This window comes from Acinonyx jubatus, chromosome D1 (assembly GCF_027475565.1).
Source record: "Acinonyx jubatus isolate Ajub_Pintada_27869175 chromosome D1, VMU_Ajub_asm_v1.0, whole genome shotgun sequence".
Taxonomy (NCBI): domain Eukaryota; kingdom Metazoa; phylum Chordata; class Mammalia; order Carnivora; family Felidae; genus Acinonyx; species Acinonyx jubatus.
This window is the reverse complement of record NC_069390.1, coordinates 41,744,272-41,761,490: the sequence shown is the minus strand read 5'-3', so window position 1 is coordinate 41,761,490 and position 17,219 is coordinate 41,744,272. Positions and strand designations below refer to the sequence as shown.

General features: G+C 47.9%; 1 protein-coding gene across 11 annotated transcripts in view; it reads right to left on the bottom strand.

Moving 5' to 3' along the window:
- The window catches only part of PLEKHA7 (pleckstrin homology domain containing A7), a 219,610-nt gene that overhangs the window by 32,243 nt on the left and 170,148 nt on the right, over positions 1-17,219 (bottom strand). For 8 of the 11 annotated variants that reach the window (XM_053203408.1, XM_053203410.1, XM_053203412.1 and 5 more), the window contains 5 exons: positions 15,563-16,033; positions 6,942-7,464; positions 6,359-6,445; positions 5,384-5,503; positions 3,392-3,445 (listed from right to left, as the gene is read on the bottom strand). In XM_053203408.1, the coding sequence (XP_053059383.1) occupies positions 3,392-3,445; positions 5,384-5,503; positions 6,359-6,445; positions 6,942-7,464; positions 15,563-16,033 (1,255 nt within the window). The remainder of the gene's footprint in view (positions 1-3,391; positions 3,446-5,383; positions 5,504-6,358; positions 6,446-6,941; positions 7,465-15,562; positions 16,034-17,219) is intronic. The other 3 variants (XM_027073037.2, XM_027073040.2, XM_027073043.2) reach the window with 1 other exon arrangement.

The following is a 17,219-nucleotide window of genomic DNA, read 5'->3' as shown; positions in this document are numbered from 1 at the left end:
GTTTCACCACAACTTGAGCAGGCCCTTTTAGAAATCCCTCTACTTGTAGCTGCTATCCACGTCTCTCTCTCTTTTTTAATTGAAGTACAGTTGATTTGTCTTAATTCTCCCTTACAGCCACAGAAGACACATGGTAATGTTTTAGAGCTTTGTAGACTGTCTCTATGTCTCCTGAATTACCCAGAACTCTTTCCACCACTCCGCACTGCAGCTGTGCTAACTGCTGCTGTGTTTCTTGTTTCTTCCTAGCAAGACTTCCCATTAGGGAACCCCTCCCTCATTCCACAGGGAGTCTTAGGTTTGCAACTGGCCACCCATGGGGACACTAAGCTGGAAGGAAGTGAACCTGGGTTTGCAGGTAGCCACCTTCCCTGGCCATATGGAAGCAGCCCACACACCAGGGAAAATAGAACAGTGATGATGTGGCCTGAGCCCCTGGGATGTAGCCCTTGGCTAAAAGAACCAGTATATTCCCTTTTTGGCTTATTCGCAGGTTGATTTGGGTTTCAGACGCCTGCAAACAAAAGAATCCTGCCTAATACACTCCTCAGCCATGGTTCTATAGGCCCTCAACACCTCTGCTTTGCTTCCAGCCCTTTCCTCGTCCAGATCCTGAAATGAGGGAACCCTATACCCCTGAGCAGAGCAGAGCAGGCCCACTGCCTCCCTGATGGGAGTACCCTCTACCTTGGAGAGAGGCCAAGGCAGTACCAACCTTTCTGGCAGCGATGCCAGATAGACAACTCACACACAGCACAAACCCCAGCACCTCCCTGCTGCAAGTGCAGCTCATCTGGGGTGAAAGTTCTCTGAGAGGAACTTAGCAACTGGAGTAACAACTATAAGACTGCAGAACTCTGCTATCAACACAGCTGTTTTCTATCACATGACAACTTCCAGAAAGACTAATGTTCTGGGCATTGGCAGCGCCTAGCTAGTGAAACACCCCAAGGATACATCTTGCCTCTATCACATCAAATGCATTTCTTGGGATAATGACCCCAGCTCAGCTCCATCAGAAACTGAATGCCTTTGGGTCCACAGTGATAGAAGCAGCATTTTAAGAGAGGCTAGGAGGCAAGGTGATAAAGAGCACAAGTTTCAGATTCTGAGCTATACCTAAATACCAACTCCTCGGGAACTACTTATGTGGCCTTGGGAAAGTCATTTTCTTCTCTGAGCCTCAGTCAGTGAAAAAAAGATAAGAACCACCTTCCTTCCAGGGCCACTCTGGGAGTTACATAAGTTAACAGAAGTAAAACACAGTGACTGTCATACATGGTACCCTCTATTGTTATTAAACTTCTGTTTGGAGTCAGGACATCCAAGGACTCCTGGCTCTGCTCTGCCACCCTGTGCCTCAGCTTCTCTCTTTAAATCCCTTTTAACTCCAATTCTATGATCTTGAAATAAAATCGACCTGAACTGAATCTTCCCTCCAGGACCAACTGTGAGTTTCTGCTATCCAGTACAAACAGGAATCAGGACACAGGTATTTCCTATTCCTTCAGCTCAGGCACGTTAAGCTCTCTCTTGCACTGTGCACCAAGAACTCTGAGGAACGCTTCGGGGTCCACCCATACAAGGTACATTGTGAATACTCCACAGATACTTCTGGATGACTGGCCCCCAGGAAGGGGCGAGAAGAGCCAAGCAGATGGCATGGTGACTGGCTATCCGGGAGGCCAGGGAATGGAGACGAGGTAGTACACAGAGCAGGTGAAGGTGGGTGGACCTCTCTCCAGGTCAGGTGGGGGTGGTGGGCATGGTTGAAGGATCCTGCTCAGGATCAGGGCACAGCAGGATAGGCTGGACCGCACATTTAGCATCCTGAGGCACTGCAACCATACTTTAAAATACTCGCTCACTCTCTGTGTGACCTGACTGACACATAAGCTAGAAAATGTCCTGGTTTTGAGAGAACCCTCTTAGTTTTGCTCATGTCAGAAAGCCAAGTCTGCCTCTTGTTCACTGCACCTTCCTGTGTAAAGAATTAGGAACATGGACAGTCTGCCTCCTCCAGCCCTAGCCACACCACCCTCACCCTGGCTCTCCTTCACTTCCACTGTTCCTGTCCCTTTAATTTCAACCAACTCAAACCCTCTGGCTCTTCAAGGCTACACACACACGCCACCTCCTCCAGAAGCCTTCCCAGAATCGCAGCCCACAGTGATCTTCACTACCTCAACTCTGAGCACTAGGCCAGACAGATCTTTCTAAGTTCATTGTAAACAAGCCTGTGTTATTTTGGGAGACTTTCCTTTTCTAACCCAGATCATTTGGGAGATTTTCAGGGCCAGAGAGTTTCAATTTTTCTCTTGCATCTCCCTTAGGCTTCTCCAGAGCTAATTACACAGCACATACTCCACAGATACAAAAGTTAACTAGTCAATTCCTAAACAAAGGCTCTGATCTTGTCTCAGTGTAGGGAGGTCCGCCATTGGCTGCCGCGGGGCATAGTGTTCACACTCTTGCTTCTCCAAGGCTGATGACAAACCCCATGTTAAAAATATCTCAAGCCAGGTACACAGGGGTGCTGGGGGGTGGGGCCTGCCCAGTGGCAGTCGCCTGGGTGTCCTCCTCCAGGCCCTCCCACTCTCTCACACCCACAGTTAATTAAAGGTCACATTCCTTGAGTCTATTTCATGGTTTAGGCATAAGAAGTGCTTTTCACAGTGGGAGCTTTCAGAGAGCTGTGGGAATGACACAATAGCAGCTCTCTTTCACGCAGAATGCCTCTCACACTTGTACACCAGCTTTCTTGGTTCTCTGCGCTATGAAGGCTGATTTAGAGCCTGAAGCTTCATCACCTACAGGGAGGGGCCCAGCGCTCATCTCCTGAATGTGGATGGGAGACTATCCATATGGGAGACCATGTAGGCCTCAGAGCTGCACAATTCCAGGTGGAACCCACTCCCTCAGCAACAAAACCAAAAAAAAACAAAAAAACAAAAAAACAAAAAAAACCACCAAACTACTCACAGCTGATGACACACATCAGTGGCACCCTATGAACCAAACCCAATTCCACTCACACTGGAGGCTCTGAGGAAGCAACCAGTTATTATCTAAAAGCACTTTTGGGTCCTTACCAAGGATAGGAAGAGATCAAGATCTTATGCCCTCATCCCATAAGCCAGAAATCTTACTGCAGAATTATCAAGGAACTGCACCCAGGGTTTGAGGCAATAAGAAATAAAACTCTTCTCATTCAGACAAGAGACGTCTTCATTTGGGATCCAGATTTGATAAGACCCACACAGCCTTGGCCTTTGAGCTTGGCTCCAATAAGGCTGACACGCTCAGAAAGGTGAGGCATGTCCAAGGGAGGCATGCCTCACGTCCAAGGGAGGCATGCACATGGGGTGCATGTCCTCACGTCGTCACTCACCTTTAGGTCCAGGTACTCCAGGTCTTTCTTCAGCTGGAGGTAGGTGTCATCAGCCTTCAATGAAAGCACACAGAGAAAAAAGCCAGTTATGAACACCAAGCGTTTCTAAAACTCAGGTTTCGTGTGTGAACCATTTACACTGCACAGATTCAGGGTCAAAGAACTACAGCAGGGCAACACATCCGGGGCCACAAAGGAAGCACAAATATCTCAATGTAGCTCAAAGCCCTCTTTCAGCATGGTGGACCTTGCAGGTCACTATGGAGAAAGCCAGCTGGTCTATCAGTTAGCTGAGGGACAGTTCGGGGGGAAGAGGGAGACAGCACACACACCACTAAGACAGCAGTGCAGCTGAGGCCAGTGGTGAGCTCCTGAGACAAAACTAGACAGTCTAGCTAGAAGAGCATGCAATATCTGAGTTAGGGTCCCATGAATCACCAATGCTCCAATCTTTGTCATCAAAAATGACCCTCTCATTAGTGCAGCTAAATGCCTAGAAGGGCAGGGAGAGGATGTGGGGACACAGGTAGGTCCTGACTGACATGACCTTGGGTTCCATGATGTTAAGCACCAGCAGCTGCTGGAAGTTTTGGCTCCCTTTGCTCAGCATGGGACCATGTCAGGAGTTGAGGAAGTTCCAGGGTCACACCTGGCTGCTTGCATTGTCTCTCACAATCTGTTGGGTTCTTCAGTGTAATTACCAGGAACAGTGAGAATAAGCAAAAGACTCTGATTTTCTAGAACTTGTGTTTCCCATGTAACACATCACAGAAGCTGTTAGGCAGAGGGGCTGTAAAGGCTTAAGAAAAATGGCTCGGGTACCACTTTCTCAGCAGGATAAGAGGCCTCCCAGCAAACCAAGGCAAGTCAGGGCTGGGGGAGAGGGCCCTGTTTACATCTCTGATGTAACACAAGTAAGCAATGTGAGATGTTCAGGCTGTGCTTTTAAGCATGAGAAGACCTGAAGTACCATTGTCAGGGACACTAAGTGACTTCCAAAATGCTATTTCTATCCCTAAACTGTCCCCTTACCCATCCCTACTTCCCCTTCAGCCCAGTCCCTATACACTTTGAACAGCAGTAAGAGGACTGAATATTATTTAAAATCACCCAAATTCACAACTTAGGGGTTTTGCCTGTGTTCCCTCACATTCATTTTTCCAAGTACGTGTCCTGAGTCCCTCAGGTCTCACTAAAACAGGACAGTTAAGGAAGGTGACAATCCTGTCACTTCCCTCACCTGTCCTCTGACTACTTTTCTGTAGCCCAGAGGGACCAGCCTCGTGTGAACATCTTCTTTAAGTTGCTTAAGATGCCTGGGAGAGCAATTCTCTGGTCCCTCCTTTAGAAGCTTGCCTGCAAACGTCCATGTCCTGGAAGGTTTATAACACTATGCCAGATAGGACCTGAATTTTGGCTCCAGCCTGCAGGCCTCTGGCTGAGAGATCCCAGGCAAGTCATTTTCCCTTCTAGATCGAGTGCCTCGTATGTGGTAGTAACTCCTGTCCTGCCTAACCTTTCCCAACTTACTGTGAGGTTCACTAGGATAAGAGATGTGAGGATGCTTTATCAGTCGTCAGGGCACTGCCCGGATGAGAGAAGACACTCTGCCTTTTCCCCTCCAGGTTGACACCAACGAAGCACACCTTTCAGCATCCCAAGGAGTGCCCAAGGTGGCAACAAGAATGACAGCCAGCACAGCTCTTTGGACATGACCAGCACACCAGCCTGGCATTAACTACTCAGAGCCAGAGAAGCCACAGTTCGGGTCCCTCACACCACATGCAGTCTCCTCCCCAGCACCAGAGGTGTGGGCCCCACCACCACTGCACAGTGTGTGCCAGTAGCATCCAGAAGCAAACAGGCAGGGAGCAAGGGAAAGAGCCAGACAGCAAATACAGACTAGAGTGTGGGCACGAAACAACACGAGCCAGCATGTCACTCCCTTGCCCCCAGGGGGCCCCGGCCCTGAGAGAGCCCACCGGCGCTGACCTGGCAGGTGGGAAAGGTCAGCTGGTGCTGCAGTAACTGGCCGACGGCGAGATTTCGCACGCTGGCCAGCCTGGCCTGGTGCCGCCGTAACCGGGTGAGAAGCAGTGAGAGCTCCTCCAGCTGCAGGTGTGTAGACACATCATGAGGAAATTAGCCACCGCAGGAGCACGACGCTATAATTACTCTTCACCCCGGTGCCGGGACAGCACTGATGTGACACCATGAAGTAATTATTGCATTAATTCTGTCATCAGGACAAACAAAGGCACTGGCAGAAAAGAGGCTGCAGGAAGCGGGGTTTTTTTGTTGTTTTTTTTCTTTTCAGGAAACAGCAACCAACAGTGAAACCTCACCCAGACTCAAGCTTTGAAGACAAAGTTAACTAAGCAAAGCAAAGACCAGGACGAGAGGAGAGGAGTTAATGGGAGAAAGTCGGGTGGCTGGAAAATGCTGCAGGCAAAAAAATGCTGCCTGAAAGAAAGGAAAAGCCCACGTTTTCCTCCACTTCCCCCAAGCTCTTCCTCTGATCTGGGGACCCATGCCAACTGGATAACACGGAGCCAGTCATTCAATTTCTCTGAGTCTCGGTTTCCTCATTTCTTCTTCTTTTTTTAATATTTATTTTTGAGAGAGAGAGAGAGCAAGCGCACGCGCGCACACAGGGGAGGGGCAGAGAGAAGGGGACGGAGGATCTGAAGCAGGCTCTACCCTGAGAGCAGAGAGCCCGATGTGGAGCTTGAACCCACGAACCATAAGGTCATGACTCAAGCCAAAGTAGGACACCTAACCTGCTGAGCCACCCACAGGCGCCCCTCGGTTTCCTCATTTCTAAAGTGGGGGTTGACAGCTGCCCTGCACACTGCATTTGACTGGCGTGGGTTGGGGGTGGGGAGAGCAAACTCAGTGAGGTGGTACTTCGTAGGCTGCATCGCGTTCGTAGGGGTGGGGGTGGCGGGGAGAGGAGGAGCGGCTTACCGATTTTCCATGTAAACTGGGAGCGCTGACAGTGTGGGTCATGTAGCCCATGGAGGGCATGGAGCGTCGGTCCACATGAGAAGAGTTCTACGGTGGAGAGACAGGCAGTCACCCTGCGGTCCGGAACCTCTGCCCCTCTCCACAAGAACAGGCTGCCACATAGCACTATCCCTCTTCATCTGTGAAATGGGGTTCCACATCTTTCTCACCAGGATATAACAGTGTAAACTGGGAAAGCCCCTTGGAGAGATAAAGCTAAAGTTGGGGTTATTAAAAATTATTGAACCAACTGAACACAGGTATCTTTTCTGCCTTCCAAGCTGCAAGGAAGCAGACTTCCAGTTGTATGGTCCTTCATCTCTTATTCTCATCTGTGAAGTGGGCATGATAAGAGCACCTACATCACAGGGTTCTTGTAAGCATTAAAGTCAGGCCTTTAGTACTACACCTGGCCCTAAAAGTACTGCACAGGTATCACCTATCATTATTCAAAATCGCTCAAATTTGTGTTTAAACCACGTGAGGGTTCAAACTGAGCATTAGGGCTGAACCCCAGCTGCAGGGGAGCCCTCCAGAGTCTCACCTTGGTGGTGTGGCCCCGGGCCTTGCTGGGAGAACCCCCCAGCGAGATGTCCACACTCCTCCGCTGGTCCGGCGGCTTCACGGTGACCCTCTCTGCCGGTGTGTGTGGCCGCCTGGGTGGGAAGGCCCTCGGGGGGCCCGGAGGAGGGATGTCCGAGGGAGACGGAGGCACAGAGATGGAGCGGGGCACCTCCAGCATGCTCCTGCTCCGGCCCTGGTCGGGGAACTCTGGCGAGCCAGCACAGATGGGCGCCGTGGGGCTGCCGTGCCGGAACTGCTGGCGCTGCTGCCACTCGTAGAGCTGCCACACGGTGCCGTCCCGGTGTGCCCTGCGCTCCTCGCTTGACATCTTCAGGTGGCTGGCTCGGTCCTGCGCATACTTGTAGTCACTCGGCAGGTTGCGGGGAGGGGGCGAGGAGCCCCCTGAGGGGTGTCGGGTACTCTTAGGAAGGGTCTGGTAGTTTTCCGGGAAGGACAGGGACTGGCTGGGGCCCTGGCGGGGAAGGGTCTGGTCCGGCGGCAGGCTGAGGAGAAAGGAAAAAGGAGAAAAATGGGTAAGTTGAACAGCATGACATCTGCCAGGTGTTTGGAAACATAGTTAAGTAAATCCACAATGCCAGGCACACGAGGGAGCCCGCTAAGAACCCCAAAGAACAATCAATGCAGACCCCAGGACCTCAGTCACTCCTTCCCTTTGCAGAGGACTCCAAAACCATTGTTCTCCAACAACCTTGGAATATCAACCCCCCTTCCAAGCAACCCGGCTGCCCCACACCCATCACTTCAAGTGCAAGATGAGGGAACCTGCCTCCTCCTCTCCCTCCTGCTGTTCATCAGCTCTTCCAAACAGGTGTGCCTATTACTAGGAAATGCCTCCTAATTCTCTGAGTCATAAAGACTTGCCCTCTGCTGGTATCCTCACATCAAGTTCTGGAGGTTCTTAAAGGAAGTGGCCGGTACCAGTTCTTTTCTTTTTCCACTACTCTAGTCCAGATACTGATTAATCATCTTCCCCCAGACAACTCAGACCTTCCTAACCAGTGTCCACACTGTAGACAGTCAATTGCTTGGGTCCAATTACTGTCTTGCTCCAAAAAGTTCAATGGCTCCCCACTGCTTACAAAATAAAACCCAAACCCTTTAGTAGTCACCACTCTCTAGCACCTGATCCCAACCCACCTTGCAGTCCTGCTGTTTTCTCACTGCTTCTCCAACCAGGACCGGGACTGGGCTGGGGCAGGTCAGGCATCTAGAGCCCAATAGCCAGAGGTACTTCCGCTCAGATGCATAGATGCATCCCTGCACTTGCTGGAACCTGGGACTAAGAGCCTCACCCTAATCCCATCTGGCCTCCTACACACCCGGGCAGCTTCTCAGAGTGGAGAAAGCAAAGATAGCTTGACCCGGGTTTGGATGCTGGCTCTACCATCCACTGGCTATATGACCCTAGGCAGCTTACCGGACTGCTCTGAGCCTCAGCTTCCTCCTTGCAGAAACTTTTCCTTATTCTCATATTATTGTTCTTGCCTCCCCTATCTGTATGGGCTCCCCTTGCCCTATTCATCCAAATCTCACTCATTCTCCACAACACAGTCCCATGACCTTTACACGGAGGCCGTCAGCAATACTGCAGCTCTCAGGGTTCCTGCTCTGCTCTGACCTAGTGACTATGTGGTAGGAAACTTGTCCAAGGTCTTTTTATTGATGTAACCTTTTCATCCTCATAAGGCATCTCCTCACCAGATAAGCTGTAAATCCTCGGAAGGCAGGAACTATGTCTCACATTCTGTGGTACTGTCCAGGGTTGAGAAAGTCCTGATGCATAACCAGCCAGATATTGTTCTAAGCCAGTGCTACTCAAAGTATGGTCATGGACGGGCAGGCAGCATCAGCACCTGGGAACTTGTTAGAAATGCAGGTTACAGAGCCCCACCCAGACCTGCCAAATCAGAAACCCTGGGGTTAGAGTCAGGCCTCCTGTGTTCTAACAAGCCCTCTGGGTGGCCACAGTTTGAGGAGTGCCATTCCAGTTGTTCTTAAATTCATCTTAAATTCAACTTGTTTAAGCACTTCCTTCTTGTCTTTTATGTCCTCACTCTCCCTACTATAAAATGGGGATACTAAGAATGTAATAGATTGTTGCAGGGATCAGAAATAGCTGTCATTCAAAAATGGTAGCTTTCTTCTCTTTTCATCGTTACCTTTGCAATTACAGAAGGTAATTTTAAGATCTCTTCGGCCCAGACCTATTTAGTGCGTCCATCTAGTGTGTCTGCTTCCACTAGGTGGCAGGTTTGCTACTGATTTCCCAAAGCCAGAGGGGAATGTGTCTCTGAGCAGGGGGCAGTGGCTGAATCCTCAAACAGCATTGTTGGCAGTGGTGGCAGAAACCAGGCTAGGGGCTTCCACTGGGGAGTTCATGACTCCACCAACCACTGTTCGCTCTGACTGAAGCAAAACTCAGACTATGCAAAGTATGTCCTTGCTGTGCTCCCACCTGCACAAGCCTTTGGTCTGGTTCTGCAGCCTGCTCCCAGTGCCTATGTCACCCAGAGTACCCCCACACCGCTGTACTCCCAAATCCCTCAGCTGGTCCTCTAGCCTATGGGCTCTGCTTATGCACTATCATCCCCCCACCCCCACTCCCCAGGGTTGGCCATTCGGGGGCAACCCCAAAGACCTCAGTGCAATGGTGAGCTCCAGAGGCCAAATCAAGGTAACTAACCAAGGGTGGAGTGAGGGTTGCAGGAGGTAGGTTTGTAAGGAAAGGTAAAGATCCTGCCTGAAATAGGCAAGAGCACCCAGAGCAGCGCTGCCCCCAACAGCAGATCCATTTGCCGGCCCCCAAACCCAGCCTTACCCAAAAAGAAAGCTCAAGGTCTCCTTCCCTCATTACCCTGCTCTGTGCCATGGGGCCTCCCTGTTCCAAAAGGCACTAAAGAGGATATTCTGATACAGCCACTACAAAGTGGTAATATCGAAATGTAAAATCACTTTTCATAACCAATTACTTATGCAACAGACATTCCTTGCCCTAACCTCCACATCAACTGTGCAAGACTTTCACTTTTGACTCTGTTCCTTATTGTAATATCTGAGTCCCTGATACCACCCCCACCCCTGCCTTTTTATTTTATGGGTATGTAAATTACTTTACCCAGAAAAAAATGCAAGGCTAGAATTTCACAACAATCTCTTAGAATGTAGAATTCTAAGGGTACATCAGCTTATCCTCGAAAGACATCATTCTAAAGGAGTTTAATGATGTGAAACACAATAATACGTATCTCCAAGTACTAAAAGAACAGTTAGAAATAATTTCTTGTGTGGTCTAGAGCCACAAATATGAGATCATATTACAGTCCAAATAACCCTCCTTGCAATGTCTAATGTGCTCAATCTAACAAGATTAGTACAGTCTGAATCATATAAAGCACAGACATCCCTCTTCTATATTTTCAAATGGAGGAGGCTTTTTTATTAAGCAGCCAGATCTACTTATCACTTGACTGTAAGAGATTACAAATATACCTTTAAGGAAAACAACTCGGGGAATGCAAGATGCAGTCCTTTCCAGATACAAGTGAATGATCAGAGACTGTGCACTTCACGTGCTCAGAGACTAACAGCTTTCTTCTCAAAAGGGTGTCTTCAATTCCTCACTTTTCACCTTTCAGCCCATTGAGATCCACTTCCATCACTAGACTGAAGTTTCTCTCGCTGTGTGCTCAATGACCTTCAAGGCCAATGAATTGTTTTCATCTACAGACCTGATGTCACCTTGCCCCATAGATAAGAAAGGCTCAAACTCCCAGCTCATATCTAAGGACAGTTCGACGCTTTCCCCAACCCTGTCATCTCCTTGCAACTCACTTATTTTTTAGCTCTCCTGTGTGCCCCTCCGGCCCCAAGTACCGGCCATTGTGTGTAGCAGAATAACATAGGTTTGTGGGCTGCCAGAAGCAGTTATGTAGAGACAGGTCAACCAACAACTTACAACTGCATATCAGTCACACAGCTTTTGAAAGTCCTTTCTGTGCCCCTGCCACAAAGAGTTTCTCGCTGGCCAGGCCACATTTCTGGGTTCTTCCTGTCTTCCTCTCGTAGTATTCTGCCTCCTGACCTAACTTGAAGGTCCTAGCTCCACTGAGAAGGGCAGATCAGGTCTACCCATGCAAGCTCATCCAGAAGCTCAGTGGAGGGGCTCAGCCTGGGTGGCTCAGTCACTTAAGCAACTGACTTCAGCTTAGGTCATGATCTCAAGGTTTGTGAGTTCAAGCCTTTCCTAGGGTGAGTCCTGCTTCTTCTCCCTCTCTCTCTGCCCCTCACTCACTTGTATCCTCTCTCTCTCAAATAATAAAATAAATAAAATAAAATAAAATAAAATAATAAAATAAAATAATAAAATAAAATAACATAAAATAACATAAAATAAAATAAAAGGAATCTCAGTGGAATCAAAAGCCCCAGTGACTGATCAGACACCTTAGGTTCCAGATACTCTTTCAGTGCCTCCCAGCTTTGTGGGAAGGCACCACCCGCCAAGGAGAAGTCCTCATTCACAGCACAAACCAGACTCCTTCAAAATGAAACTCCCTCCATCACCTGTCTCCTGCTCACCTCCTTCATGGAGACTGCTTTTGTCCACCCCTTAGGCTGGAAGTCCTCCTCATTCTGCCTTTGGCCCTCTGCTATGGCTCACTCTGAGCTAGGGTTCTCAAGCCTGGCTGCACATTAGAGTCACATAGGGGTATGGGTAAAGAGGGGAGTGTTGTTACAACACCTCACATCCAGGCTGTACCACATCTACTTACTTGCCAAGCCAAACTTGTTAACGTTAACTCTACCTGTGGCCCTCCTTGCCTTCCAGGCCTCGATGAAGCAGTTTACCAACTCTTATACCTACCCAACCTCAACATCTGTGTATCCTCCCAACCGTCTTCACAATCCTCAGCATCTTCACTGCTTCGGTTTGGGTCCTCCCCGTCTCCTACCCAAGGTAGGACCAGCTTACACTCAATCATTTTCTCTTTCAGGCTCTTCTCCATCTAAACGCTGCCATAGTGTCATCAGAGCAAGGAGTTAACTTGAAACAGTAGTTCCCAGTGCCAATATGGGGATGGACAGATAAGGACACTTTGGGTGAGGTATAAACTGAAACAGCATTGTTGGAGGACAATTTTGTAATAACTACCATAATTAAAATGGCATGTATCCTTTGACCCAGTCACTCCACTGAAAGTCATCTGTTCTTTAAGTACACATGCACTGATATGCAGAGACAATGGACAGGGATATGCACTGCAGCATAGTTTATAACAGCAAATGTTTGTAACGAACCTCACTGTCCATCAGTAGGAGATGGTATAAATATCACTGCAGATCCATACAATGGAATACTCTGCTTACTCCAAATTAATGATATATGTCTATATGTGCTGATATGGAAAGAGATATTCAAATATCTACATATAGACTTGCACATACACTGACACATTAAGTGAAAAAAGCAAGGTGAAGGACAGGGTTTCTTTTTCTTAATACAGTGGTTGGTCTTTAGGGACTGAAAGTAGGTTTCTGAAATAAAGTAGAAGGACACTTATCTTTCATTATTTATCCTTTGGTATTTTAATTTTTTTCTTTTTTTGTGAGTGGTTTACTGATTTGGAGGTACTGAACAAAGGGAGATTTACACATGGAACTAACTATGAATTTGGTGATGAATTAGTAACTGGTGCAAAGAAAATGAAGAAAACTTGAGATGCTTGGATGGCTCAGTTGGTTAAGCGTCTGACTACAGCTCAGGTCATGATTTCACAGTTCATGAGTTTGAGCCCCACATCAGGCTCTGTACTGGCAGTATAGAGGCTGCTTTGGGATTCTCTCTCTCTCTCTGTCCCTCTCTCTGCTCCTTCCCCATTCACACTTTCTCAAAATAAATAAACACTTAAAAAAAAAACACAGCAAACTATAAGCATGAAAATTATCAACACCAGAAAACAAAAATTGTACAAATGAAATAATAGTATACTATATGGCCCAGCTGTGAATATTTATATTGTCATAACATAAAAACTGACTAGAAAAATTATGCTATATTGCAAAGCTAGGATACAGGTAAGTGTATGTCTATTGGAAAGGCAGAGTGGGGTATAAGACACTTCAATCTTTATCTTCTAGAGTAGAATGTCGATTGATAACTAAAATTGAAAAATCAATAAAGAGCAATGTAAGTATCTTATTTGATTTCAGGTAAATTGGGAAAACTACTGAAAGAACTGAAAGTGGTTGCCTCAAAGGGACAAAAATCAAAAGTAGGGATGGATGGGGGTCATACTACTTAAATCCTTAAACTATGTGCATATACTGCTTTAATAAAAAAATATTATAAGAGTAAGGGGAAACTAAAACTACCATTCTCACTTTGATTGGGGCACATCAGAATCACGTGGCTGATTTCTTCACCATATATATGGACCTGCTGTATTAGAACTGGGATGTAGTAAGGACCATCTCAGCTAGAAAATCTCCCCTGGTGATCCTGATGCCTCTTTCTTGCCAGTACTCTTCAAACCATTGATGGTTTTCACAGGCCTCCAAGACTAAACCCAAAATCTTTAGCAAGATATACAGGCTCATCTGGGCTAAATCCTTATCTTTCCTATCTGCCACTATCTCTAGCTTCTCCTGCCTTTACCTCCCCTAACCTGCCCCATATTTACTTCAGTTCTTAGCAGTTGCAGCATCCAAGAGGAAATAGCTAACTTACCATGAGTAGCTTCTCTCTAACCACACCTGTTGCCTCTGCCGGATCCCCCTTCTGCTGCTAACTTCTTAGTGTTGAGGTACCATTTATGTGCTGACTACTCCCAACCGGGTTTCAACACCACAATCCATACCGAACTGCCTACCTGACATCTCCCTCTGGATAGCTAATAGGCTTCTCAAACAGGGTTACCAAAATGGGAACACTGACACCTCCCTGATCTTGCTCCTAAGCCTTCCCCATCTCAGTAACCACCTGGCTGTTCAAGTCAAAACTCTAGGGATCATCCTTGTTCCTCCTTTTCTCTCATCCTGAGCATCCAAATCACTGACAAGCTTTGCTGTTTCAACCTCCAAAATGTATCTCAAATCTTTCTCTTTCTTTCCATTTCCACTGTTACCATCCTAGACCATTACAACAGCATCTTTCCTGGGCTCTTCTTTCTGAATCATTAATCAGATCACATCAGTTACCTGTTTTAAACCTTCCAGTGGCTCCCCTACTGCTGTTTCAAATAAAATCCAATTTTTTTTTTTACCAAAGAGTAGGAGGACCTGGACGATGCAATGCCTGCTAACTTTCCAACGTCGCTCAGCAGGGAGGGCATTTAAAATCACCTCCCAGGGGGGCGTCTATCTAGCCCAGCACCAAGAATAGAAGCTTCCCACCTCCGTGTCCTTGGGAAGTAGCTTTCTGTTTTTAATAAGACACAAAATTTGAACAAATGGAACTGACACCTGGCCAGTCCCAGGTGGGAATGAGAAGAGAGCTACAACACAAAAGGACTTCCTTTTCCTAGTCTGTTCCACAATAATGTCTACCAATTCCTTGGGGGCTTTCCATTGTAATTTCTCCACCATCTACCCTCACAAACTGCCCACCGAGACCAGATTAAAGAGGTTACGCTACCTACACATGCACACAACGCCCACACACCTAGAAGGAGGCCTAAGCTATTCCCTTGGGAGCACTCCTGCCACAACAGTCCACAGGGGAAAGTCTGGGCCCCACCAACAGGGAGAATGCAGTGTGGCATTTTAGAGTATGTTTATCACAGGCAGATAAGTCTGTGGCAGACTTAGCCTGAGCTGTGACACATCACTGCAGCCCCTCTAGTCCCTGAGGAGCTTTCTGAATGCATGAGGGCCTCGCTAACTCTTCTGCAGTCAGTGGTTTGTTTTTGAAGCCTGGGGATGGTGACACAATTTACTGTCTTCATAAGAAGGACAAAATGGGGAAGCCAGGTCACCCTGAATTTTTCACATTCAGAAAAGTGCCCTTATTAATCTAAAATTATAATAAAATACAAACAGTGCTTTGCAAATAGCAAAAGATGCATGCCCTCTGAATCATTAAAACTGCTTCTTGAAGGAATAGGTATGATAAAGCCTCCTGTCAACAGTGCCTAAGCACCTCTCTGTGTGTCTGCAATTAAAAATGGATCTGTATTCACTCTACAAATATTTCCCGGATGTAGAGAAGTAGCAGAGTAAGAGATCAGTTACTATCTACATGCTGACTGTCTCCAGACACACTTGTTAGGGAAGAGAGAAGCCACCTGATATAATCTCATACAGACTTGGCAGGTTCATAGACCTGGGTCTGCACTCTGGCTCTGCCACTTATCCATGTGCCCTGGGCAGGCTCCTTCTCTTCTCCAAGCCCCAGTTTCTTTGTCCCCAGTACAAACTGGGGACATCATCCCCTCCTTGCAGGGTTGTTACAGGAATTTATGGAGCTAATGGAGGTGGAGAGTTTAAGGCCAGCATTTACCCAGCACGTGCTGGGTAAATGATGGCTACCGTTATTACATTATTACACTCATTAGTAGCAGCCATCCTGAGTCTATTACTGACCTCCTGCCGTCCCCTTTCTGGGCTTTTGCCCAGTGCTCCACCTGGGCCAGGCTGCTCTTCCTCTGGCTGTGCTTTTCAGCGTTGTTCCTGGGAGGAAAGGCCCGCTGATACCCGCTGGTCCCATTCTGCTCTCCTGGGCCATATGTGGTGGGCAGCACTCCGTTCTTCTCTGCCCGCTGGGGCTGTGCTTGCTGGCCTCTCAGGCCACCAGGTAAATCCACGAACAAGGCATCCTCCTCAGCTGGTGAGTATGGGGACCTGGCCTTGCTCCTGTCCCGCTTGCCCTCCAGTGGGTCCCTCTGGGAACGGTAACGTTCTTCCTCTTGCTCCCGCCTCTCAAAGCCAAAGGAATCCTCATGGCTGCGGTGAGGACAATCCCTTGCATGTCCAGGTCCCACACGGCCACACTCTCGACAGGACTCTGTGTGATTGGCCTGGGGGACCGCCTGCCGCTCCACCTTCTCCATGTCCCTGCAATGAAAGAGGCACATTCAGTCCATTCCAGACAGCACCAGTGGCAGCCAAGACTCCCCAAAGAACAATACACTTTACACTCAAATTTCCTCCAGGCCTTTGCATGGACTATTCCCTCTGCCTGGAACATCTTTCACACCTAGTCCTTCATTCTTCCTGCCTGACTTCTAGTGCTTTGGGACCTGGCCTACATGTCACTTCCTCCAGGAAGCCACCCCAGACACATATCCCCAGTCTAGACTGGAACCTTTGCTGATTCCATGTCATACTAATACACTGGACCATAATTGTATGTTCACTCATCTAACACCCAAGTGGACTATGAGGTCCCTCAGACCAGAGGCCCTTCTGGCCAATTATGATATGCCTAGAACTTCTGTCCATTGACTGGTGTAGAGTAGATGCTTTATAAATACTACTGAACAAATAAATGATCTTATTCCTTTTCTCTTTTGCTCTTTGTCCATTTATCTGTCTGGAGCAGTCCAGCTTGGATAGAAGGCTCCTAAGCCCAGTATCTCTCCCACTGGCATCTAGCACAGCCCAAAGGACAATTAGCAGCATAATTAACATTCTTCCAAGATGGTGAGTAAATAGGCACAGCAACCTCTTTATGTAATCTCTTACCTATTTCTCAAACAGGAACCCATAAGAATGCTGACCTAACAATCCTCTAAACAGTCAGATTTTAGAGACAAGGAAACTAAGGCACAGAGAAGATAAATGATTTGTCCAAGACCATACTGTTGGGAAAGAGTGGAGCCACGGCTTAATCCCAACCAGGCTGCAGAGCCCATGTGCTTTCTATTGCCTCTCCATATGCATGTCCATGGCCTACATATGTGCAGACCTAGAAACTATAAAGGAGAATGGGGTGGGGGCCATAGGTCAGGACATGAACGGAGTCTACAGGAAGAACTTCTGAGGCACAGAGAAGGACTCCCCTTTCATGGCCTGTCTCCTATTGCAAGCTGCCTTTCTCCCTGCCTTCCTTGGGTCAGGATCCTAGTTATGTCTGCATCCCAATTACCTGGTACCAGGGACACAGCAGCAGCTCCATAAGCTTTGCAGAATTTAGATTAGGGAGAAAGGAGAACACACCCCAGCCCAGCAGGACCAAAAAATTGCCAAGGACCCTTGGATGGGGCAGCCAGTATCCCTGGAAAAAAGATCCCAGCCTTAA